Here is a 25003-nt window from a genome sequence, read left to right as displayed (position 1 = left end):
GTGGCTTTGTGAGAGGGTGGGTGTGAGGCTGTGGCGGAGTCAGAGACTCTGGTGTATAGCAGCCGCAGAAACGCTTGCTTTGCAAGCCCCTGTGTCACCAGTCCGGAGCGCTGCTATGCCAGCACCCAGCGTTGCTGGTTTGATGAACTAGAAACTCTGAGCAGCAGGACCAGTGAATCTGGTGGCCCTAAAACGCGTGTTTGGTGGCCAGTTTCCCCTGTGTGTGTGCACAGATCAGCTGTCCCCAGGCGCACTCTGGTGCTCAGGAGGTTCAGCCCATGTTTCATGCTGACGCCCTCCCCTGCAAGGTGGGGTGCAATGTGGAGACCCTCTTCTCTGTGCAGGTGCTAGGTTTCCCAGACTTGAAGGTTTTACTCTGACAGAGACCACCGTTACAGGGACGTCTAATCTTGCTGTCAGAGCTGGTTGAAATAGGCTGGCGAAGTCTGACTGCAGACAGATGGCTGTATGCACGTACATACTTGTACATGGAGAACGTGGTTGCAAGAACCACTTTACCAGAGCAAAGCAGGCCAGGAAAGAGAGCGCTTCTGTGTGGAAGTTGTCTTGAAAAATTCCTCCTTCCAGCCAGCGTGCTGTGGCAGTCTCTGGAGAGACCACAGGTCAGCGTGTATGCATGGCCAGGCTTCCCTAGGGTGGCTTTTCTTCTTCCTGGCTTCTCCAGAGTGGGAGCCCGAGGTCCTTGGCCGCCCCTCGGCAGAAGGCAGCGGAGAGCAGTGGGTGTGCAGGCTGAAGAGCAGGCTTGTTGGGGCGTGGGGCTGACCTACACTCTACAGAGTCACGCTCAGTACCAGGAAAAATGGAGAACTTGGGGCCTCGCTGATAAGTTCAAAATAGCTTTCGCGTCTACAATTGCTTGCTATTTTAAAATCTGGATGGTGGGATTTTTGAAAGCTGCGAAGTGTTGGCCTAATTATGGTCCTGTCGGCGCAGGTGGAGATTCTTCAGATGTCACTGGGGCATGTGTAGGCCAAAAGCTTTTTAAGATCCCACTAAATGAAAAATTGAGAAAATAAGTAAACCTTCTCTTTATCGTCTGGAGCAGTCACCAGAAAGGGAATGTGTTAGGTAGTTTTGCTAATCGTTGTGCTAATTTGTAGGGAACGTGCTTTCCAAGCTGGGAGGTTTTCAAGACCAGACTGGATAAATCCCTGAGCAACCTGGTCTGATCCCATAGCTGACCCTGCTGTGGGCAGGAGGTTGGACTAGAGACCTCCTGAGGCTCTTCCCAGGCTGAGTTATCCTGCCGTCCTTAACGGGCCATACCGTGGCTTGTAGGGGGCCCCTTGAAGTGTTCTCTGGGGTGGTGGGACCTGCCCAGGCTCTGGCTCCATGCACTGAAACAACCAGGCCTGTCTCAGCTGCAGGCATCTTCTCCCTGACATCTGTCAGAGGTTCTGCTCTTGGGCACCAGGGTTGTCCAAAGTGACGTGTGCCAGTGCCTTTTCCCTGCTGTGGCAGTGGTGCTAGGGCAGGTCATAGCTGTGGCTGTGCTGCCTTACAGAGATGCTTGTCCTTTTCTCCCCTTTTCCTCATATGCTGCTTCTGACCTGAGATGCCTCACAGCAGGTTGGGCTTCCAGGTTTTTTTCTGCCAGCGTTTTGAAAACTGTGAACTGCAAACAATGTCTCCAAACCTGATTCTCACTCCTCCAGGTTGGGGATTGAGCTCTGCAGCTCAGGTGTCGTGTCATGCCCACACCCACCCCAGCATCGAGGCTCCGGGGCAGTGCTCTGGGGCTTGGTACTGCTTCTGCAGGGGTTATCTCAGAAATTCCAAGTTAAAAGTTTGCATGTGCTATGGTTGATGTGAGCAGTGTTGGTAGTAAATTGTTGTCTAACACCATGGAAGCCCTTGACAAGAGGTGGGAGAGCCCTGGGAATCCCTAGGATTCAGCTGTGGCAATGATGTGCTTACAAGTTCACGCCAGCGGTGTTCTTGCTGCTCGTGTGTGGCCTTGGAATAGCTTTGGGCCTGTCAGCCCCCACATATCTTAAAATGAGAGAAATGTGGCTTGAGATGTCTGTAAGCATAAGGGTTTGTGGTGTCTAGGACCTCAAAGCCTTTGTTCCCTGTGGGATGGAGCAGGACACGTGCTGGGGGAATTGTTTGCAGAACCTGTGCTCCACACGTGCTGGAAGGGCAGGAGCTGGGGCAAGGTGTTAGGGAAAGGTTTCTGCCAACAAGAAAGAGGTGCTCTGGCCAGAGGTGCTGCAGGAAGCTTGGGCATGGCTGCTGAGGGGCAGAGAGGAGCAGGAGTGACGGTTTGTTGTAGGGCAGGGCTGTGGGCTGGATGGGCTCCTCTGCCTCCCTCAAGCTCCTTGGAGGGCTCTTTACCCTCTGAGCTGGGCTGCTCAGCAGCAGTGGGGGGGACGGACGTGCCCTTTGCTGCCGTGAGGCCTTTCCCAGGAGTCCTAAATCTCAGTTATTTAGTTCTTCCAGTTTAAGGAATAGCACCACAGTCTATAATCCAAATGAATTCTGTTCCCCCTGACCTCACAAGGCACAGGAGAACCAGTCTCAACAGCATTTGCAGGCAAGCCCTACAAGGATTTGGAGAGTGACACGTGATAATTACTGCTGATTATTTCCTGTGCAATTATTGTTCACATTATGGACTGCTCTACAGAGATGAGTTTGAGCATCACCCAGCTTGGGCACTGGATCTAGTTATTTCTTTTCCTTTCTAGGCATTTCCAGTCCCAAGTTCTCTTTAAATAAATAATTAAAAAAAAAGCCAACAGCTCACACAGAACAAGGAGTTGTCCTTGGAACGTTTGACCCATGTGATGAATCAAGAATAAATAACAGATTTAAGTACCTAAGGACGCAAAGAAGTTCCTAGTGGATATTGGGAAGCACCAAGACAGGTTGGCTGCCATATTCATTTTGACTTTCAGTTGGAGTCCGGTGTCAAGCTGAGTTACCCAGTTCCTTTGGTTCTCCTGAGACTTAACAGTCCTTTTCTGGTGCTGCACCTGGAGGGCCTTAAAGATCCGTATCATCTGCCAGCTGAACATCAGGTATTTCTGATCACAAACCTGGCAGGACTGTGAGAGAGAAGTAGTAGTAGATCTTCCCCCTGACGTGAGCACACCGTCCCACTCTTTACCCTCTGGTTGTAACGCCTTTCTCTTAATGCCTCAGGTTTTAAAATTTCAGACTGCCCTTTGTTGCCAAATTCTTATTTAACTGTGCTTCACAGAAATGGTCATCCTGTTTTCCACGTGGCTGTCTTCTCTTTCAAATCCAGGTTGCATTGAAAGCAACCAAGACACAAGCACAGTCCCCTGCTTAGCCCCATAGCTGCCCTGCCTCTGTCTTGACAGAAAGTGCTTTGGAGAGGGTTTGGGAAACAGGGCAGGTCCAAAATTCTTCCCCACCGCGCTGTCCTCAGGCTCCAGTGGTCTCTGGGACACTGCCCACCGGTTTCAGTAGGCGTGGAGACATCTGCCTACCCTGACTGCATCCAGGGATACTGCTGGTTTTCCACTTAGCCCTGTGTACCCATTGCACCTTTCACTGGGGCAGGAGCAGCACCAAGAGTCCTCCCTCACCAGGGCACCCTGGGCACCACAAGGCAATGCTGTCCTTCCCTCCAGTTTGCAGGCAGACCCTGGTCTGGGGACATCCTGGTGTAGGCACCATCCTGCCTGCTGGGGCACAGGAGGGGCCAGCTGCTGCCACAGGAACAGGGAGGTGAGGGGGGCAGCTGGCAGGGCCACCGTGGCCCGCTCCAGCTGGGAGCTCAGGTCACTCAGGCAAGGTCTGAGACCGAGTCAGGATGCTAGCAGCAGGTCAGGTCCTGGCATAGGCAGGCTGAGAGTGGGCTGACATGGGTGGACGTCCCGGGAGTCTGGTGAGATCCAGTATTGCCCTCAGGGCCCTAACACCTTGCCTGCTTCTTGAAATTGATGGCTAAATGGGTTGAATGTCACCAGTCCTGTGAGAAACTCAGCTGCATGCAATTGATGTCATGTTCTGTGCCCACCTGCCCCCTTGGTTAACTCCTGTCACTTGTGAAATTCTCTCTTACAGCCAGTTCGAAGATCAAGTGTGGCAGCCCAGCAGGAGAACTGGAAGGGGAACTTCAGGGACCTCCGTCTTCTCCAGGATAGAATTTGCCAACCCTGAGTCACAGCCTGCATCAGAGTGGTGTAGACCGCAGTGGGAGCTGGGAGCAGCCATAGCTTGTGGTGGACCTGCTGTGCTCGTACCTTCTTATGGTGGTGCCAGGTAAGAAAAAACCCTCAGTGTTTGCAGGCTTTGAGATGGGATCTCGCAACAGGGGTTTTACTAGGTCATGTTGGTGCCACTCAGTGGATAAGGAATTGGCTGGGTGGTCGCGCTCAAAGAGTTGTGGACAATGGCTCAACGTTCAAGTGGAGACCAGTGACAATGGCATTCCTCAGGGGTCCATACTGGGATCGGTGCTGTTCAACATCTTTGTTGGTGAAGTGGACAATGGGATTGAGTGTGCCCTCAGCAAGTTTTCCAAGTGGTGTGGTTGGCATGCTGCAGGGAAGGGATGCCATCCAGAGGGACCTTGACAGGCTTGAGAGGTGAAACTCATGAAGTTCAACAAGGCCAAGCATAAGGTCCTGCACCTGGGTCAGGGCAGTCCCTAGTATCTGGGCACAGAATGGACTGAGAGCAGCCCTGAGGAGAAGGACTTACACGTGTTTGTTGATGAGAAGCTTTACCTGACCTGGCAATGTGCACTCACAGCCCAGAAAGCCAACCGTACCCTGGGCTGCGTCAAAAGAAGCGTGGCCAGAAGGTCGAGGGAGGTGATGTTCCTCCTTTACTCCACTCACAAGACCCCACCTGCTGTACTGTGTTCAGCTCCGGAGCCCCAACATAAAAAGGATGTGGACCTGTTGGAGTCCAGAGGAGGCCGTGAAGATGATCAGAGGTCTGGAGCAGCTCTGCTATGAAGACAGGCTGAGAGAGTTGGGGCTGTTCAACCTGGAGAAGAGAAGGCTCCAGGGAGACCTTATAGCACCTTCCAGTGCCTAAAGAGGCTTATAAGAAAGATGGGGACAGACTTTAGTAGGGCCTGTAGCGATAGGACAAGGGGGGATGGTTTTAAACTGAAAGAGGGTAGGTTGAGGTTAGATATTGGGAAGAAATTCTTCACTGTGAGGGCGGCGAGGCGCTGGCACAGGCTGCCGAGAGCAGCTGTGGGTGCCCCATCCCTGGCAGCGTCCAAGGCCAGGCTGGACGGGGCTTGGAGCAACCTGGTCTAGTGGATGGTGTCCCTGTCCATGGCAGGGAGTGGGAACTAGATGGTCTTTAAGGGCCCTTCCAACTCAGACCGTTTTATGAAATGGAGGGACCATCCTCCACAGTGTCTTTCTCGCTTCTTTGTTGTGTTTGTACTTGTACCAAACTTGATTTCTTTCTTGCTGTCTTCCAGTGTCTCGCTCTGTGCCCAGGCAAGGTGATGGACAGCAGAGCAGAGATGGAAGTTGTGAGAAGCACGAAGGGGAATGTTGCTGGGGAGGTCAGCGTCCACGTGGTCACCACTGAGAGCACTGTGCAGAGCACCCACCTGCCAACGACTGCCTTCATCATACCAGGTATGTGGAACTGTCCTCTGTAACTGTGCCTCCCCAGCCTTCTCCCCCTACACTGATACCTCACACTCCTTGCGTATCTGTGCTCCTCCCAAATCCTTGGGAGGCAAAGCTGTGCTGCTGTTGCAATCTTAGAAGTTCTCTGTGACTATCCCACATCACTTGGACAATTTGTGGCTGATTAAAACCTCTTGAGTTTTAAACCAAAGCCCTGATGTCTGGGGCCCTGTGTCAGTGCAGCACAGTGTGCTGGGTGCCTGCGCGCAGGGCATGTGGCCTCCTGGGTTGCTGCGTTGTCGTAGAGTCGTAGAATGTCTCAAGTTGGACGGAACTGATAAGGATCATTGAGCCCAACTCCCTGCTCCTCACAGGGCTGCCTAAACCTAAACCATGTGACTTTCATGAGGTGTGTGAGCAAAGCATGGATGTGTTAGCTGAGGTCAGGGATGTTCTTGCAAAGCAAATCTCCCAGTTTTTGCACTCCCAGTGCCTTGGATCCCAGTGCAGAGAGGCCCTGGACTGCACAGTGAGTTCCTGTGAAATTAAACTGAACTGGGAGATGCAGTCCAGGAGCTTGCCAGCATGCTCCTGCCACATCAGAGCATCCTGCTCGTGGGAACAGTCTGAGATTAGGCTGAAGTAGGAACCCTTGAATGTGGATAGTGTTGGGGCCACCCCCCAGCACAAGCCATTGCTGGCTGCAGATCTTGTTGGGTCACACTGCCTGCTTTGTGGGTGCTTTAGCCCACAGCACAGAGCCCTTGGCAGGGAGACTGTGTCCTCTCTGTCATTTTGTGCTGCCTTTGAGCCTTGTTTGCATCAGTTAAGTGTTCTGTGTGTGCCTCTGGTTGTTTCCTTTCTTCCCTTCTCAAGCAAATGCCACTACCATCAACCTTCCCACGAGCACCTTAGAAATTCAGCGATTCCCCCGGGAACCACAGAGAAGCACAGGGGCTGAGAGGCCAGAGAGGGGAGCAGGGAGTGAGCCCATCACAGCTACTGTCATTCCCCAGATCAGCGGGGTGCAGACCTGCAGCACAGTCCGTGTGCTGGAGTGGAAAGATGGGGTGGCTACTTTGCCTGGGAGTAACCTGCGGGTAAGTGTAGCCCTGGGACACCATTTCTGCCCCCCCGCCACTCCCTGCAGCTGCTTGCCCTTGTAAGTGGCAGTCCTCCAGCCTGTGGCAGGCAGGGACCACCAGGATGACATGGCCCTGGCAGTCCCTGCACCCCAACTGGAGGGTCCCTCAGCTGCTCTGGCTCTGCAAAGCTCTTCTTGTGCCCCATCCCTATGCCCCTTCCATCTTATGAGCTTAGCAGACAGAGCATACACATGGTGCCTGAGGGGCTGCAGCAGGTCTGCCATGCACAGGGAGGCAGAGGGATGCTACGTGTGTGGGGTGTCTTTCCTTTCCAAACTGTGCCATGGAATTGGCTCTCACCAAATGCCTGCACTCACCCTGGAAACAGTGGTCTTGCACTCATCAGACGGCAGGTGCCTTTAGGTGTACCCCTCAGTACATGAAGTGGCTTGCACAAAATGCACCAGTTTCTCAGCTGCTGCTCAGCCTCAGGGCACCACATCCCCCAGCCATGTCCCTGCCCCTCATCTCACCCAAGCGCAGGCAGTGTGCTTGCCCTGGCAGGCTCAGTGGCCAGCGCAGGGCAGTGCAGGCAGCTGCAGCAGGGCAGGTGCACTCCGCTGCTGTGCTCACCTCCGTCACCAGAAGAGCTGTCCTCTTGTTGGACAGGCTAATGACTGCAAGCGTCCCTTGTTCTCAAAGCTCACGTGCACCCGCTAGCTATCAAGTTACATTTCTGTCCTCCTTGTTAACTGTTTTTCCTTGTTTTTTGGTTCAATGACATAGTTTCGAATAAACGAGTACGGGACACTGAAGGTAGTGAGTGCTGATAAGATGCCTCCAGTAGACGCTATAAAGGAGGGTCACACAGAGAAGGACGGGGACTCAGAGGTGGCACCCACCAGCAGGGACAATCCTACTGTGGCTCAGGGTAAGGGCACCATGGTAGCACTTCTGGGGTGGGTACCCTCATCCAGCAGGCGCTGTCTGGCGTAGGCCCTAAGCAAGGCAAATATCTCCTGCTTCCTGCTCTCCTTCCCTCACTGCACCTTGTGCCTCACTGCTTCTCTTCTCTGTGACTCAGATGTGCCAGAGCAGATCAAGCTGCCGACAGCAGAAACCATGTGCCACTGTGATACCTGTGGCCGGAGACATGTGTCAGATGGAGCCCGGGAAGGCCGTGGCTTCTGCAGTGAGCACTGTCACCAGCAGTTCAAAGAAAGGTAAAGGGAGCAGAGTCTGCTCTGTGCAGAGCAATATCCATCCGTCTGCCCTCCCTCCCCTGGTCCATATGCTCCAGCAAGGGCTACAGGCACATCTGTCTGCAGCAGGTGCTGAGCACCCCACTTGTTTCCTTCTTTCCTGTAGGCAGAGTGCCCTGGCTGCAGTGGCGGGGGGATGAAGGCTTGTCCCAGGGGTCAGCAGGAAGCACAGGGGCCAGATTTTCTCCTGCCCAATTTGTGGCCTCATAAACATGTATCCGCTGGAGCAGGGCTGCAGCAGGAGGTTGCTGCAGTGGGTGCTTTCGGGCTGAGCAGCAGTGGGAGGCATGGATCATGACAGCATTTCTAGCCCTTCTGCTTACTGATGTATGACTCCTGGGTCTCATTTTCCAGCATCTCTGTGTGACTATGATGCAGCTTAGAGCCCTGCTATGAAACTGGATCCCATTTGATCCATCCCTGGATTCAGGTTTCTGACACCCAAGCGTGTGAGGGTGATTCTGGTCTGTAGCATGGTTCTGACCTCTTGCCAACTTGTGTGCTAAGAGGAGCGCACACATTAGTCAGGAGGGATGGGAGCATGTGTGAGTAAGAAATGGGGTGACAGTGATTCTCCAGGAGCCGCTGCACTGGCTGATACCCCAGCCATTGCCACATACCGTGCCACAGTGGTTTATTCTTCCTTCCTCTGTGCAGGTCCGTCATTGTGGAAAACTCTGCCAGCAGCACCAATGCTGCTGAAATCCTCAAACCAGTGAAGAAACGAAAGAGGAAGGACTACCAGAGCCCTTCGGAGGAAGAATATGAATCTGAGCAAATGGTAGGAAGAGGGCAGGGAGGGCACGTGTGGGCATGTGCTGGTGTCAAGGGTGGGCCGTGGGTTGCCCCTGTATGCACTGAGATTGTGCACAGTTCTCATCTGTACTTTTCTGTGCTATGTCAGCTATATGTCAAAGGTGTAACCTCTTGGCTGTTAATGCCCAAAAGACTTGAATGTGTAGAGCATCAGGGCTTCTAGACACTTGGCTAGCTGTTTGGCATGCCGAGCGCCTGGGGCTGGGCATGCCAGACACGTCCTCATCGGGCTGTAGGTATTGAGCGCTCTCAACTGCTCTTTTGAGTCTGGGCCGCCAAAGTCAAGTGTCGAAGTAAGAGAGTGTCTGTCTGTGGCGTGTGTCCTGGGCAAGGGAGGGTGACACTGACAAGGCAAGGAAGCTCTGCTTGCCAGCCCTGGCTGTAGCAGATACATGGCAGGTGCAATTGCTACCACTGGGCACCAAAATCCCGCTCAGGCTGCTGTCGTCAGATCCTCTTGGGTGCCCATTTCTGGGCCAAGCATCAGTCAAATTGTAGATGGTGTGGAGGCACAGTGTGGCCCTTGGCAGTAGTGTGATGGTATAAAACTCAGCATAAACCTCTGTGCAGACCTCCAACACGATGGATTTCTGTTTTGTCTGCTCATGTCTAGGAGGAGAAGCAGGAAGAGAGGAAAAGCTCGACGGGAGACTCTGCCATCAGCAATCCGGAGGCTGATACGTGGAATGGGAGCCAGCACGGTATGGAGGGCTGGGTGGGTGGTGGGGTGAGCACTCCTGCCTCAGCTGTGGGGTCCCACTGTGGGGCTGGGCCAGAGGTTTGGTGCTCCAGCAGAGTGCAGCGCACTGGTACATGTTCCTTAAGGCTTGTAAGCTCCTCTGCTTGCTTGATCCTGCTCTCTCTGTCTCTTTCCATTTCTCTCCTTTCCTCTCTTTCTTTCCGTGGGAAAGGTGCACCATTACAGATATGGCTGTGTCTTCTTCAGGTACTGGGCTGTACTGTACAGTGCTCTCCAGTCCCTCCCCTTGTGAGCTGAATTTATTACTCGTGGATACCATGTGTACTCAGAGATGCACAATCCTGAGCAATAGTGTGACTCAGTGCCACGTATGGCTTTGCCTTGCCTTTGGACAGTCTTATGGGGAACTTCCCTCGCTTGTTTGGGAGCTCGCAAGTTCTGGAGCTGCTCCTGTAGGTCTGGTGCTGTTGAAGCTGGGTGATTTGGGGTTGTCTCACCTCATGGGGATCTATTCCTGGACTGTAGCAGAGGAGGTCTTAAACGCAGAGCTGTTGACACAAAGGGAAGGGAGACAAGCTGAAAGATGCAGTGTTTGCTTGTTTGGGTTTTTTCCTGCAGCGCGATGGGGGAGAGGGGGAAGGAAAACTTGGGAAAATACTGAAAATAAAGATTTATGGGAAACCTTTCGTTTTTGAGTAGTGAAAGGTCATGCTCAAAGTAATTTCAAAATTCAGCTGGTCCAGCTTCATACTCCTCTCCATAACCAAGTGTAGGGACAGTAGCAGGGGCCAGGTGTCATTAAGCCCTGATGTTACAGAGTTAACCACTATTTAGAAGGAATCTCGTACTCTCTTACCAGGTCCTTTTCTCTACAGTCTGAGCTTTGAACATGTAACCTTCCCTGCTGCATACACGGAAGCAGTGCTGAGCCTTGTTATGTCAGCATTTTATTTTCTCTTATTTTAGAAGTACATCAACAAACAAAATGCACACCTGGATGCTTTGGTGCAGCAGAGTCGGTGTATGCTCTGGCTGCAGGCGTATTTGTCATTCTCTAGAAGTGCAGAGCTTGTACTTACAGATTCCCCAAACATGCCCACTGCTTTTTCCTATGTCCTAAAGAATAATAAAGGTGTTTGGCACTCTTAAGTATTAGTGAAGCATCTAGGTTAGTAACCTTGCTTACTGAAGCTCAGCTTTCGTGTCTTCTGCAAGTTCCTATTTTTTCCACCTCCCCTTCCTGTAAGCTCAAGAGAGGAAGGAGCTGGGCTGTTTTTGCCCTGCGTTGCTGGTCTGCCCTGCTCAAGGCTGTCTGCCCTGTCTGCCCTGTGCCTGTGAATTACTCAGCACCATAATAGGCACAGCACTCCCAGAGTCCCTTCAGGCGATATGAAGCAGGGAGAGAAAGTGGATGGAGAGCAAGAGACTTGGTTTGTGTCTTGTGTGCCTTGGGCGAGGCCTTTGTGGCCTTCCCAAAAGGGTCAGAGGCATGGAGAATCATCTCCCTGCCTGTGAAGAGACGATGCGGTCTTCTTTTCATGGATACCTTAAGGGCAAACGCATCTCTAGGGCATCAGGGTGGCGCTGGTGTGCCAAGGGGGGCTCAGGTGGTTGTCTCAGCAGAGGATAGCAGAGCTGGTGCCTCTGGAGCAGCAGTGGGAGGTGAGCCCACTGCTGGTTTGACTGGCCGGGAGCCCCTTGCATCTGGGAGTGATTCCCAGACCTCTGGATGGATCCTGCTGGTTGTCCCAAATCCATCAGTGCTGTGGCCGTTTTGGATGTACTGACTGGAGGAGGACTGGTTGTAGAGGTGTCCTGATGCTTTGCACAGGATGGCTTGTCCCTCAAGCTCCTTAGGTGCCTTACTAGAGTATCATGCAGCAACAGAGGACATTTGGGTCATGGGGACCTCTGTGAGAGGGGGGCCTCTTGGCTCTGACCCTCCTCAGCCAGCCAGCCAGGTCTGCTGGAGAAGGGGTCCTGGTAGGACGGTGCTGAGCTTTGGAGGGATGCAGGACTGTGTGCGAGAGCGGGACGTGGCCCCAGCGGGACCCATGCGCTCGCCTGCCCTCCGCTGCCCTGAGGCAGGCAGGCAGGGACAGAGGCTGGAGTGGACCCTCAGCAGCGCGTCTTGTGTGTGCGTTTGTGCTGCGCTCAGGTGCCAGTGAGGAGAAGAAAGAAGGCTGGTCTTGGGCGTCCTACTTGGAGGAGCAGAAAGCTGTCGCTGCCCCTTTAGATCTCTTCCAGGATGTGAGTTGGGATTTTCCTGTCTTTTTCCCTCTTTCATCTTCTCTTTTCTTTCCCTTTTTTTCCCACCCCTCCTCCTTCTCCTCTCTTCCTTGCTTCCCTATTTTGCGCGACTCTGAGCGATAAGCAATCTCGCATCTTCACCTGGAGGTGACCCGTCAGCCTCCAGTTTTGATTTGCCCCGAGTCCCACTCCCCAGCAGGGTGCTGTCCCCCATCCCAAGCAGCCCACGCTGGCCTAGGACATCCCTGTGGCCCTGGCAGGGTGGCGCAGCCTTTCCAGCCCTTCCTGGAAGGCAGGTGTGGGCTCTCCTGAGGCCACGTTGCTGCACCGCACTCCTGCGCTCAGGCACCTGCTCGCCAGGGTGCAAGAGGAGCCAGGCCCGTGCCCCACGTGCTGCGGCCACTAGCGCAGGGACACCCTGCCCTGCCAGCAGCAGGGGATGCAAACCCACAAGGAGCTGGAAGAATGCCTTTTTCTATGGGAAAGAATTAGAATTTGAACCAGAACGTAACCTGTGGCCCACAGTCTCCTGTTCCCAGCAGCTCCCATTGCCTGATGGTTGCTCCTTGGGATGGTTCTAGACCCAATTATCTGTGTCGTTTTTTACACTGTAGTTTAATTTTTGTTTCCAGTACCAAGTAGCTTCCCAGCACAAGAATGGCTTTAAAGTGGGGATGAAGCTGGAGGGGATCGATCCGCAGCACCCGTCTATGTACTTTATCCTGACGGTGGCTGAGGTAAGGTGCCTCCGGCGTCCGTGTTCCTCGGTCCCCTCATTGCGCCCGCGCGTGGGAGGCTCTGTGGTGGGGGCTGCTGCTGGCCGGTCTGTGGAGGAGACCGGCTTTGGTCCCTCGCCTGCATGTCGCTGCATGTGATGCTCCCACACCTTGGTCAAGTGAACAGGGAGTTCCTCCCAGCTCACAGGGCAGGAGACAGTGTTGTGGAGCAGTGGTTCTGCCCCAGCCAAGTTGGTCTGTCTGTCTCTCTGACACGGCAGGGCCACATGGGGGAAGAGACTGTGGTGATGGTAACAGCTTTTTGGAGCTGATGCCCCTCAGACAGGTCTGAGCCCTGGCGATAGCGGGTGCGGAGGCATCCCATTGCTCTTCCTTGTGTCCATGGAGGCCCTGTCTGTGGGGCTCCCCACTTAGCCTTGTGGCAGCTGAACCAGTCCTGCCTTGCAGCGCTCCCCAGGCAGCCAGGGAAATCAGCTGTACAACAGTGGCTGCTGTTCTTGCTGCTGGAGAGATGTCACCAAAACAGCACGGCATTTAGCCAGAATCCTTGCACCATTTCCCCGGGTGCAGAAAAGGGAATCCTTGCGCTTGCTGGACCCAGCAAGGTGCCCCACCATGGCATGTCACACACCAGCCTGAACCTCCCTTCTTAGGGCTGGCTTGGTGGCCTCACACTTACCTTGTTCTGTGCTGTACACCTTTTGGGGCTGGCATGTGCCCCCTGATGTGGGCACTGGCCAATGAGTGACTTGGCTTCCCTAAGTGATATGCTGAGGTTGTGTGCGGGATGGGAGGTGTCCCCTTGGCCAGGGACAGCAGGAGGGTTTCATGCTCCTTTCCTTTTCCTGCCCTTCCTGCTGGCAGGTGTGCGGTTACCGGATGCGCCTCCACTTTGATGGCTACTCTGAGTGCCACGATTTTTGGCTGAATGCTGACTCCCCTGACATCCACCCTGCCGGCTGGTTTGAGGAGACTGGGCACAAACTCCAGCCCCCAAAAGGTAAGGAGTTAGCAAGTTGCTGGGTCCTGTTGAAGCGGAGACCCAAAACGTAGAGCTGGAGGTGGGGACAGGGTGGCTCCATGGAGCCCTCAAAGGGATGCTGCTGTACTGGGGGGGGTTCCACAGGACAACCTTTCGGGCACCCATTGTGCTAAAGATCTCTGCTTGCTCCCATTTTGGGGCAGAGCCCTGCCACCTGGATGTCCCAGTGCCAGGCTGCAGCCAGCAGCTGTGTCCCAGGGCACAACCTCCTGGCTGCTCTCTGTGAACTCACTGCTCTCATTTCTCTTCCTGAGGGGTTGTAGGTTATAAGGAAGAAGAATTCAGCTGGACAAACTACCTGAAGATAACAAAGGCTCAGGCAGCTCCTAAGCACCTCTTCGTGGTTCGAAATACTGTGAGTAGCTAGCAGCCTTTCCTTCCTGCCAGAGCCTGCAGGTTCAGGTGTGGCTTCTTGCCCTCCAGCTGAGCGGAATGCCTCCACCATTGCTGGGCAAAATTTTCTCTGTCCACCCCTGTCACGGTCCGCTCAGTGGACTCGTGATGGTTCATTTACTATGATCTCGAAGCGCAAAAATCAAGGCGACCACGTTGAGGGGTTATGCTTCAATCAATTTTATTGTTTGCCCGTAAAGCAGCGTGCGACAGGGAGAAAGACAGAAAGTGAAGAAAAGGTAAAGTGAAAAGGAAAGAGGATTATAGCGACCACCACGGGTCCAAGGCGTCCCTATGGTCCTCGGTCCAGGCAGCGTCCTGCCGGCCCTTCCGGTCGTCGTGATCCTTGGTGGGGAAGATCTCCTAAAATTCAGTTGCTAAAGAGTCCTCTTTTATGCTGAGCAATACACGTTGCTCCTCCTCTGGCCCGTGGATTGCTGTCAGTCTCCGCCCTCTCGAGCCAGGTTATCACGCATGTTATGGTTCATTGTAATGACGACAGTTGTTATACGACCTTATTGTAGTCGTTCCTTCCAGTCCCAGGTGGCAGGGAGCGGCACAGCACTCCTCGTACCGTGCAGTTCTCCTTCCCAGGGTCTCTGGGTCTCGGTGTCCATGAGGAGCACATTCCACCTCCAGGTCTCTGTTAGCAGTGTTGAGACAATATCGTTCTCTTTAGACCGACTCTTACAACCCCATGCTTCTCAAGTTTGCAGTGCAGAGGGCCAGGAGAGCATACTGCTGGCACTGCTTAATGAGATGAGGCATGCTTTGCTGCTGAGGATCTGTAGCTTGGACACCAGTTTGGTGTGCCCAAAATTGGCATTGGCCTGAGTCACTCTTTCATTCAGGTTGGTCTCATGGACAGTTAAATATGTTGCAAAAGTACTGGTGAGAAGTAACCACTACTCTCAACAATTACTTTGCCAAACCCCCTCGGTTAATATTTCATAAGTGTAACTCTTTTGTTTCTGTTTTGTGTCTTCGTTGTTTCTGTCTCTGCCTTTATTTTTCATATGGCAGCTTGGGTAAGGAAAGTGGGAATGTGGAGTGCAAAATGTTGATGGTTTCTTTGTCAGCTGCTGAGGAAACTCAAGCCTATTGATAAATCAGCCTCTCCCAAGTTATTTATTGTGCCTAAACTCTTCTGTTCATTGCTGCAACAATCCCACTAGCATGTGTGATGCAGCATTTTGCACAGATTTCTGAATTCCAGAGATAAAGGTGAGGTAGGATGAATGATGACCCCATCCATCCCAGCTCCTCCTGCTAAGCCTAGGGCATTGGTTGCTGCTAGCACACATGGAGAGCATGACCGCAGACAAGTGTTTTGTGACAAAATACAAATCACTGGAAGTTTGAGGCTGTTTTTCTCTTAGAGGTTATTGCTTATAGAAGATCCTGAGGTTCTGAAGATGTCTTTTCCTCTTTGTTTGTTTGGCCAAACTGAGTTACCCTCTGCCTTTTTTCTTGCACGCAGAGCAGGGCACTGCCCTTCTGGAATCCTTAGTGGTCCTGGGCCTGCTGGAGGCCAGGCACAGTCTGGTTTTGGGAGGGTTTGGGCAGATGCCTCCTTGCAGCAGGCAAGGGAAGTAGTGAGGAGGGCACTGGGACTGTGGCTCTGAAAGAAACCTGCTCCTCTTTCCTCACAGCATGAGGCTTCCCCAGGCTTTGAGGTGGGCATGAAGCTCGAAGCTGTGGACCGCATGAACCCTTCCCTGATCTGTGTTGCCACAGTGACTGATGTGGTGGACAATCGCTTTTTGGTGCACTTCGACAACTGGGATGATACTTATGACTACTGGTAAGTGCACAGAGGCTCCTGGGGTGCCAGCACTGGGGAGACACCCTGCCGCTGCTTCAGCAAGAGTTGACGGGGTGCTCAGGAGAGCACAGGGCAATCCTAGCATGCTGCTGCAGACAGGCCACCAGTGGTTCCCCTGTGCTGGGAGACAAACCTTTGTCTGTTCCGTGACATGTCTTGGGATGTTGCCATGGCTCTGTAGTTAACGTGAGGCAAAGACAGGTGTGATGGCATATTGTAGGCTGCCCTGAAACCCACCCGGGAGATGGAGCCACCTGCAATGCAGAGGCCAAAGGTCTGATCTTTAAAGGAGCTCCTGTGTCTGTAGGCAGGGGATTGTGACCAGGGCGGGGAGGTGTCCCAGCTGAGGCTGGCTGAGGCTGATTACCATGGCCAATTAGCATAGTCAGGGTCCTGAGAGCAGGTCCTTCCCTTTGTGGCTGGAGCCCTCTGACCTTCTCTGACCTGTCGCCCCGAGGAGCTGTGGGGCTGCATGGTTTCTGTCCCTGGCTGCTCCTCACTCACCCGCGTCTGCTGTGACCTACTGGGAGCCATGACCGTCAGGTTCCCGGATGCTCCGGTGTCATGGCTGCGGGCTCTGGAAGGCACAGCCTGTCTCCCGGCAAAGGGTTGCTGTTCCCCGGGCACTTCTGCAGCAGGGCTTGCAGCCGGCGCGTGTTCATGTCGTGACCCTCCGAGCTGGAGGCCCCCTGCTCTAGCCGTTGCCTTGCCAGCGCCTGTGTTTCCCTGGGTCACTCGGGGACCAGGGTGCTGCAGACGACCTCGGCTTCTGCAGGGGCTTGTGCTGGTGGTGCAGACCTGGGGGGTGCTGCCCCGTGGCCTGCCCTGCGCCCCTGCAGCCTGCGCTGTCTGGCAGCGATACACCAGGCATCTCAGCCTTGTGTAAGGGTTTGGGTGTGTTTTCTAGGTGCGAACCCAGCAGTCCGTACATCCACCCAGTTGGATGGTGTCAGGAGCACGGCAAACCCCTCACACCTCCTCAAGGTGAGTCAGTGGCCCGGGAGCGCAGCCATCACTGGCGCGTCCCTGGGGGACAGGCTTCCCAGGGTGGCGTGGAGGAGCCTGGGGGTGCAAACCCCATGGCCCTGGCTGGCTGCGGGCCCAGGCAGTTTCCTTCAGCCAGGCCACAGTGGGGGAGGTGGCACACTCCTGCTGAGGCTCCTGGACACGTGTTCAGGTGCAGTGGTGGTTGTGTCAGACCAAGTGTTTCTGCTTTCTTGTACCCTGGGTTTCGTGATGCACGAGAAAACAATAGCACCTCTTGGTCCCTCTCACATTCCCGTGTGTCTGGCACAGGCTTGGTTCGTAGGACATTCTGGGGTACTTGCTGTCTTCCTGCAGGTGTGTCTCACCATCTGCATATTCCCCCTTCTAGATTATCCTGAGCCCGACAGCTTCACCTGGGAAAAGTACTTAAAGGAAACTGGAGCATCTGCTGTCCCGGCTTGGGCCTTTAAAGTGGTGAGTGCCACAGCATCAGCTCTGCTGTGCCTGGGCAGGAATTGGGGGTTTCTCCATTGTCAGGTCTTTGCTTTTATGAAAAGTCAAGTGGTGTGCATTCAGGTCATTCATGCTTCTGCCACAGGCCTGGGGCTCGGACCTACGCTCAAGTCTCAGAAGTCAGGGCTATCCTGAGCAAATAGTTCAAACCTGGGAAAAATGGGAAGTCTGACCATCCCCTCAGCTAGGCGGGAACTGGTGATGGGAAATTGTTCAGGCTTGCTTGATCGTTGTTGTCTCCAACTGCAGCAACAACAGCTGTGTCCAGCCACGCGTGGCTGCTATATAAATCCCCAAAATGCGTCTCTTGGAGACCTTCTTCCCTTGGGCACAGCTTTCCCATCTTGTTAAAACACAGCTCAGACCCGGGAGGCCTGTCCCCACTCTCTCCTGTTGCCAGTGTGAGCTGGGATGGCTCTTACCCGGACAGGCCAGGGCTGGGAGCTGGGCTTGAGGAGCGCACGCTGCTGGGAAAGCTGCCGAGGGGCGTGGGAGCCCGAAGCACAGTCCTGCTCCCCGCTGACCTGGGTTCTTCCTGGCCCCAGCGCCCACCCCACGGCTTTCTGGTCAACATGAAGCTGGAGGCAGTGGACAAGAGGACTCCTTCCTTCATCCGAGTGGCCAGTGTGGAGGATGTGGAAGATCACAGGATAAAGGTGGGCGCTGGAGCATCGGTGCTGAGCCTGTGTCCAGATGCTGTGCTGGCTTGCTCCTGCCCTTCCCAACTCACTGCCTGTTGCAGTGGCAAAGCGTGCGGAGCTCTGCGGAAGCACACCGCTCCGAGGGTGGCAGGTCGCAGTGGCTGGCTCCAGGGGTGGAGGGGGGCCTTGTGCTGCAGTTCAGCTCTACTTTGCTGCTTGCTTTCACCTTGGAGGGCTCCAGAGCTCCTCCAGGAGGTGCCCCGAGGTGTGAAGGGTGACCTCTCTACTTGTCTCCACAGATCCATTTTGATGGCTGGAGCCACGTCTATGATTTCTGGATTGATGTGGATCATCCGGACATCCACCCCATAGGCTGGTGCTCAAAAACTGGACACCCACTGCAGCCTCCTCTCAGTAAGTCCTGCGCCTGGGTCAGCCCCCCATACCAGCGTGCCAGGTCTCCGCTGTCACTGCCACCTGCCCGTGCACAGAAACAGGAGGGCAGGTGCTGGCTGAGGGTGGGCAGGGAGGAAGGGCCTTGCCACAGAGCTGTTATTTGGAAAAGTCCTCCCTGTTTGATGCAGGCAGGGAGCCCGGAGCCCTGGCTCTGTCTGGCACTGCAGCCGTGACAGTCTCTCTCTTTCCTCTCCTGGTCTAGGGCCAAAGGAACCAGCCTCCTCTGCCCATGGGGGCTGCCCAACCCTGGGCTGCAAGAGCATCCCTCACACCAAGAGCTCCAAGTACAGCTTTCACCACAGGTGAGCTCCCCGGCTCAGCTCCCTGGCTGGCCCTTCCTCTGCACCCACCGCCCCAGGCAGCAGCCAGCCCTTCCCTGCACCCACCCCACGCCTGGCTCTGTCCCCCGCTGAGGGGCAGCCCTGGCACTCCCCTGGCCCCACAGAAGCCTGGAGCCTGTGGCTAGTGTAACACCTGCCAGCTCCTACTTGGTGCCTGTCCTGTGGCACCCAGAGACCCTGGAGCGCCCTACGTGCCCATCTACCTGTGGGGACGTATGGGCTACATAGGGGACAGTGCCTCTAAAATGCTGTTCACTGATACCAGCTCTGAGGATGATGTTCCTCCAGCCCCTCATGGATGCTTTTCACTGTGAGGGTATGAGCTGGAAAGTTCCAAGAAGGAACAATGCCATCTCCACCAGCTCAGTCAGTCGCATGCGTGACCTTTTCCAGGGGAAACGAGGCACGGTGTAGTGCTGACCCCAGCACGGCAGGCTGGTGCCAAGAGAAACGAGTATGGTGGAGCATCCATGAGGATGGGGAAGGCAGATCTGGCTCCCAGGTCTACTGGCCACATTGGTGACACTTGCTTCCCCCTCACTGTGAGGCTAGTCGGGATGCCCATGGGGACAAGGAAGGGAAGATGGAGACTGTGAACCCCAGTGACCTGCTTGGTCGGCACTGTGGCGCACAGGGTGGCTGTGATGGCAGCGGGGAAGTGGGACAGGCGTTTGTAGCTAGAGGGACTGGGCATGCCCTGCCCATGCACGCAGCACACTCGCCCCAGGAATGTGTTCAGCACGCCTTTATTCTGCTTCCCATGGCCAGGGCTACGGCTTCCCATGCTCGGGGGCAGAGGGGTGGCCCTGCTGGCTCGACCTGCAGTGCTGCTCTGAGCTGGGTCCAACGCTTGCCTCCCCTCTGTTCTCTAGGAAGTGCCCCACGCCGGGTTGTGATGGGTCAGGACACGTGACGGGGAGATTCACGGCCCATTACTGCCTCTCAGGGTGCCCACTGGCAGAGAAGAACCAGGGCAGGCTTAAGGCGGACTTGTCTGACACCGAGGCCTCGACTCGCAAGAGGAACCTGATAGGCTTCCCTCAGCGAAAGAAGTCTCGGCACCACGGGAGGTAGGGGCGAGCCCGGTGAGCCCTGTGCAGCAGCGCACGGCCCCTGTGCCACGACCGCCGTCCCTGGGAGGGGTGGCCGAGCTGGAGAGGCTCCTTGGCTGCAGGGGAGCATGGTTGCTGGCAGCTGGCATTTGTCCTTCCAGCTCTGCTGGGCACCTCTCTTGGGTTTTCTTCCTATGTCTTGTGTCTTTAGCTGTCAGCCCCTTGGGTCAGGGTCCAGGAGGTAATCCTTGCTCCCACTGCCAAGGCATTGCTCTGTGCGGTGTGGAGGAGGGCCCTCGGGCCAGTTCCAACCCAGTTGGAAATCAGTCTTCCTGTCTTTTTAGAGGGCGACCCCCAAAGTACCGGAAGATCCAGCAGGAAGACTTCCAGAGTAAGTGCCATCCTCTGCCACGGTGTCATCACAAGGGCAAGGCTGCAGAAGCTGGGGTGGGGGTGGCTGGAGGCAGGTCCCCCTGGACCCACTCGGTCAGACCTCCCCCAGGGCAGCCCCGGTGAGGAGCTTGTGGCTGACTGCCGAAGCTGACCATCTGACAAGGAGCGCCCCTGCCTCTTACCAGAGCTCTGCTCCGTCCCCTGTCATGTCTCTTGGTTTATGTCTGTGAATCTTTGAGTGCTTTAGGGCAGGGAATTAGGATCCTCTCTCTGTGGCAGTGCAGTTTCCCTGGTGCTTTGTTCTCTTCAGACAGGGATGCGGTGCCTTCATCCTGTGGCTGCCCTACCCCAAAATTATCAGTGTGCTTGTGAAGTGCCAAATCGTTGCTGCAGTGCAGAAACTGATGCTGAACAGTTTGCTTGGCATTTAGTTCTGATAACTGACGTGAGACGATGACTGACGTTTATTCCAGCCACTGTCTGTTTTACCATGGGCTGTCCTACTGCCTTCCCCAGCGCTGGTGGTGAATGAAGAGGGATCTCTTCATGGGAGCCATCCTTGACTCCTTGGAGCACAGAGCAAGGGAAGAGCTTTGTTAAAAAAACTGAAATGAACTGAATGATATGGGATGGCATTCTGGTGTGAAATTTGACATGGAAGTCTAGTTCAGTATGGAAAATGAACGATTGAAGGTGGTGAGAATAAGGCAAAGCCAAGCTTGTCTCTAAACTTCTTCCCCCACCATCCCCTATCCCACCAAATGGAACACCTGGATACACTGATATCCTGTTAATCCAAGGGACAACTACTCGCTCTTTATACCCAGACCCATGAGACCATCTGCTGCCAGCCCTGGGCCCTCCCCTGAATGGGGCCCTCCCCGAGGCTTCTAGGATAGGATGGGGTGAGATGTTCTCGTCCTTATACCTTGTATCACATCTTCCATTTTTATTGCCAGCAATTTCTTCAGACAATATGCACCAGTCGCTCTTCATGTCTGCCCTGTCTGCCCACCCTGACCGCTCCCTGTCGCTCTGCTGGGAGCAGCACTGCAAACTCCTGCCAGGGGTGGCTGGCATCACAGCGACTACAGTGGCCAAGTGGACCATTGACGAGGTAAGATGGTTTTGAAGACTGCGTACTGGCTCCTAACCCGCTGGCATGGCTGGGAGCACTCTACCTGGCTGTGCAGCACCATGTATGTACACCAGGCACAGAAGTGCTTTGGCGGCCACTTCCTTGAGCTAGCTGGGCGGTCTGCTGGGCTTGCTTCTGGGGTACAGTGTGGGCAGCTGCCAGATGTGAGCCCTCATGGCAGTTTCTGGGAAGCACATGCAGAACTACCACATTCTCGCTTGGCTTGAACGTGACACTAGCCCGGGGCAGGCGAAGGCAAACAGCAGTCTCTTCATTTAGCAAGTTAACAGTTTTCCAAGGAAATCAGTTTCATCTTTGCCAAGTTAAAAACCTAAACCATAGACTGCAGGTAAGAGGCCGCTTCCCTGTTTCTCTGAAAAAGAAATCTGTACTTCAGATTCTTCGTAGTCGCCCTCATTCAGGTTCTTGGGCGTCTGCATGTAAGGCTTGGGTAGCTGGCACCCTGGCCCCGGCCCCGGCAGCCAGCCCTGCCTGATTTCCCCATCACCCTCCAGTGTGCCCCTTCCTTCCTGCCCCTGCCCCTCCGTGGGAATTGCCTTGCTGTGCTGGAGCTGGCTTGCCAGAGGCGAAGCTGCTGTAGCATTTGCTGCTCTGGGGCTGGAGGAGGCCGGTACCTGTGCCCTCATCCAGGGGTGATCCTTGGGCATGGGAGGGTGCTGCAGCTGCAGCCTTTGCCCTAACAGCCACTTTACGGGGCACAAAATGCTTCTGTGGAACTGAGGGTGTGGGCTTATGGGGGGTCTCCGGCCAGAAACATTGCCTCTGTTGTGACGTTTTTCTCCGTTTATTCCAAGGTCTTTAGCTTTGTTCAGACTCTGACGGGTTGCGAGGACCAAGCCAAGCTCTTCAAGGATGAGGTGAGAAGGGCTGGAGGATGAGTGCAGGTGGCCAAGGTGACAGATCTTTGCTACCAGGGCAGGGAGGAGTTGGCCAGTGGCCTTCCTGCAGCCATTTCCATCAACGCTGAGAGCATATCCAGCACCTGGCAGGGATCCCACCCCGCAGCCCTGGGAGCAGCAGCCCTGCTGCATCCCAGTGTGCAGCTGCCGGCCTGTGCAGATGTGGTGGCAGGAGGGGAGATGCTGACCCCAGGGAGCTCTGCTGCCAGATTCTCCCAGCGTAGGTGAGGGAGGGCCCCTCTGAGGAGGCTGGGATGGGGGAGCGGGAGGAGGATGGGGTCGCAGCCTTCACCATCACCTCCTGAGGGAAGCTGCTTACTCCTCACCCATTCATCCTTCCCTTCCTGCATCCTCTCATCAGCGCAACAGTTCGGTGACATTGCTGTCCGTCAGCCAGGCTCATTGTTTTTAGACCCCTCTGTGGACAGAGGCACAAGGGCGCTGCGGTACCCCTGGCGCAGGGCTGATCCTGAGCACGCTGGGTACGGCACGTGTCCCAGCCCACCAGTAAATGGCCCCTGTGCTTTAAGGGTGCTCAGGCACGCAAAACTGAGCTGGGAGCAGCCTCCACGCGTGCCAGGACGTGGAGCAGGGAACAGCCGGGCGTTTGCCCGGAGCAGGCTGTGTGCTGGCTGCGTGCTGTGCCTGTTGTGCTCCAGCACAGGAGCTGGGCAGGCTGCAGTGTGGGCTCCTGGGGCGGCCCCTGCTGTCTCCCCGTCTCTGCCCTGTTCTGGGCACATGAGCACCCAGCTCTGGCTTAGCCGGGGCAGTGCGGGAGTGCAGCGGGTGGCCCTGGCCCTACTCCTGGGGATCATCTGTGGCACCTGGCTGAGGGTGAGCATGACTGTGCACATCCCCAGGTCATGCCCATGCTGGCTGTCCCTAGGAGGTCACAGCCTGGGTTTGCGGTGAGTGCCTTTGTCCCTGCTCTCCTCTCCAGATGATCGATGGCGAGGCCTTCCTCTTGCTGACGCAGGCTGACATCGTCAAGATTATGAGTGTCAAGCTGGGGCCCGGCACTTAAGATCTACAATGCAATCCTCATGTTCAAGAATGCTGATGACACCTTGAAGTGACTTTTCTTGGCCTGATTGGGACCCTCCCTCAGCACTGGTGCTGCCAAACTGTCTGGTCAGGACAGAGATTCCCCCTGACTGGCCGCAGCTTGTCACGTCCTGCTCATGTCCTCTCGGGTGCCGCATCTCCGCTCTCCCACCAGTCCATCTCCCATCCTCTCCGCTCCACGCTGCCCTTCTCTTCCAGCACTGGGTGCAGGCTGACCCCAAGCCTCGGGGTAGCTGCAGGGATGGAGGGTGGACGTGGGGCTAGTCTGTCCTAGTGCAACAGCTGCCCCCCAAGTCCTGCTGTGACTGCACTGCTGTGGGGGGGTGTGTGCAGAGGGACGGGGGAGCAGCGCAGAGGGTCTAGCAGCTGGGGGCTGACACCACAATCAAGTCACCCAGATGAGGGAAGGGACTGACTGCCACATACATGCTTGCACCTGTTTAAAGGCTGGTCTTGGCTTTGCTCAACAGCTGAGAAAGATTTTATTTTTTCTTTTTTGCCCTCAGTGCGGTTGGGGGGGGGGGGGGGGGCTTCTGCTAACACTGTTTCCAAGTGATGCTCTCAAGGAGCTTCTCACTTTGCCTTTTTCTCTGCATTCTTTTGACTTTCCCTTTTAAGGTCAGGTGATGACTTTGCCCCTTCACTGCACTGGGAACCAGTGGCCCACATCTTGCCCCTTCTGGGGAGCAGTGTGTCCTGGCTGCTGTTCTGCCCACCACTGCTGTTTGTGCTTTATTCCTCTAATGCAGCAGCCTCAGGGCCCTGTGGGGCCAGGGCTGAGTCGGTGCAGAACAAGCTCCATTTCCACTTGCGCTTCAGGCTGCCTTGGCCAGCAAGTCTCTGGGAGAAAGGATGCTCAGTTAACTTGTTCCCCTTGCAGCAGTTAAAAAACCTGCAAAGGAGAGTCAGGCCCTCTTTGGTCTCTGTATTAGAAGCAAGGCCCCTTCTAGAGTGGAGACAGCTGCCAAGGGCAAGAAGCATCCATTCCTCCATAGCCAGATCCATGGCTCGCTTCTGAAGGTGTTCTTGAGTTGGCTGACTCCATCCTGCCAAGCCGCCTTCTCCCCCTTTTTTGCCCTTGTGAGGCCCCCAAATTTTGCTGTCTGAAGAGCAGGATATTCTACTGTCCCTGGACTCCTTACTGGCAGAGCTAAAAAATTCAGCAGTTAACTGGTTGGGGGGTTTTCTGTCCTTTTAGTAACACAGCACCTTTTCAGGAAGGGGGCGGATGCTTTGGGAATGCCCGTGTAACTGTCTCTTGTAACGGAGGAGATGCTGAGCAGGCTAGGACTCCAGAGCCAGGGAAGCCAACATGCCTGGGGGGTCCTGGCAGAGTCCCAGGCAGCTGCTGACAGTCCCCATGTCTCCTGGCAGCACCCATGTTGCTCTTGCTGTGGTCTGTCATCCTGTGCACACCTGCGGTGGGACTGTTGGAGCAGTGGTGAGTGGGCAGCGCGGTGCCAGAGCGTGGCCACCTGCCCCCAAGGGCTCTCCATAGCTTGCAGGTGATGTATCAGAGTCCCTGGTCCGCTTTCTTTCCCATTCCCAAGAATGACTTAGTGGTGGCAAAACAATTTTTTCCCCTTCCCCAAGTGCCGAAAGGGAGGGATGAAGGGATTTTAACAAGCGCACCAGCAATGTGTCTCGGAGCAGCGCTGCCTTGGGAGCCAGTGTCACACCTGGGTCAATCTGTTCTAGGCTTCCCATGGAAATGTAGCATTTTGACTCTTTGTTATTGAATATTTGGGGTCACATTTGACCTGCTCTTGAAACGTCTGCTGCTTGCTCTT

At 55.0% G+C, this 25003-nt stretch overlaps 1 protein-coding gene across 1 annotated transcript; it reads left to right on the top strand.

Annotated features, from left to right (window-relative positions):
* The first annotated feature begins 2720 nt into the window (after nt 1-2720).
* LOC101924241 (lethal(3)malignant brain tumor-like protein 1) lies at nt 2721-23691 on the top strand. The gene is given in 24 exon segments (XM_027783305.2): nt 2721-2891; nt 4060-4257; nt 5441-5603; nt 6474-6697; nt 7469-7613; nt 7767-7905; nt 8602-8725; nt 9374-9461; nt 11619-11710; nt 12343-12447; nt 13312-13447; nt 13753-13844; nt 15535-15686; nt 16615-16691; nt 17083-17168; nt 17753-17863; nt 18148-18262; nt 18507-18606; nt 19518-19715; nt 20042-20088; nt 21050-21207; nt 22044-22106; nt 23089-23157; nt 23159-23691. Coding segments are annotated over 22 exon segments (2523 nt in total). The 5' UTR covers nt 2721-2891; nt 4060-4257; nt 5441-5467; the 3' UTR covers nt 23225-23691.
* Nucleotides 23692-25003: the final 1312 nt, after the last annotated feature.

Source organism: Falco peregrinus, chromosome 9, assembly GCF_023634155.1.
Source record: "Falco peregrinus isolate bFalPer1 chromosome 9, bFalPer1.pri, whole genome shotgun sequence".
Classification (NCBI taxonomy): domain Eukaryota; kingdom Metazoa; phylum Chordata; class Aves; order Falconiformes; family Falconidae; genus Falco; species Falco peregrinus.
This window is presented reverse-complemented; position numbering and strand designations above follow the sequence as displayed.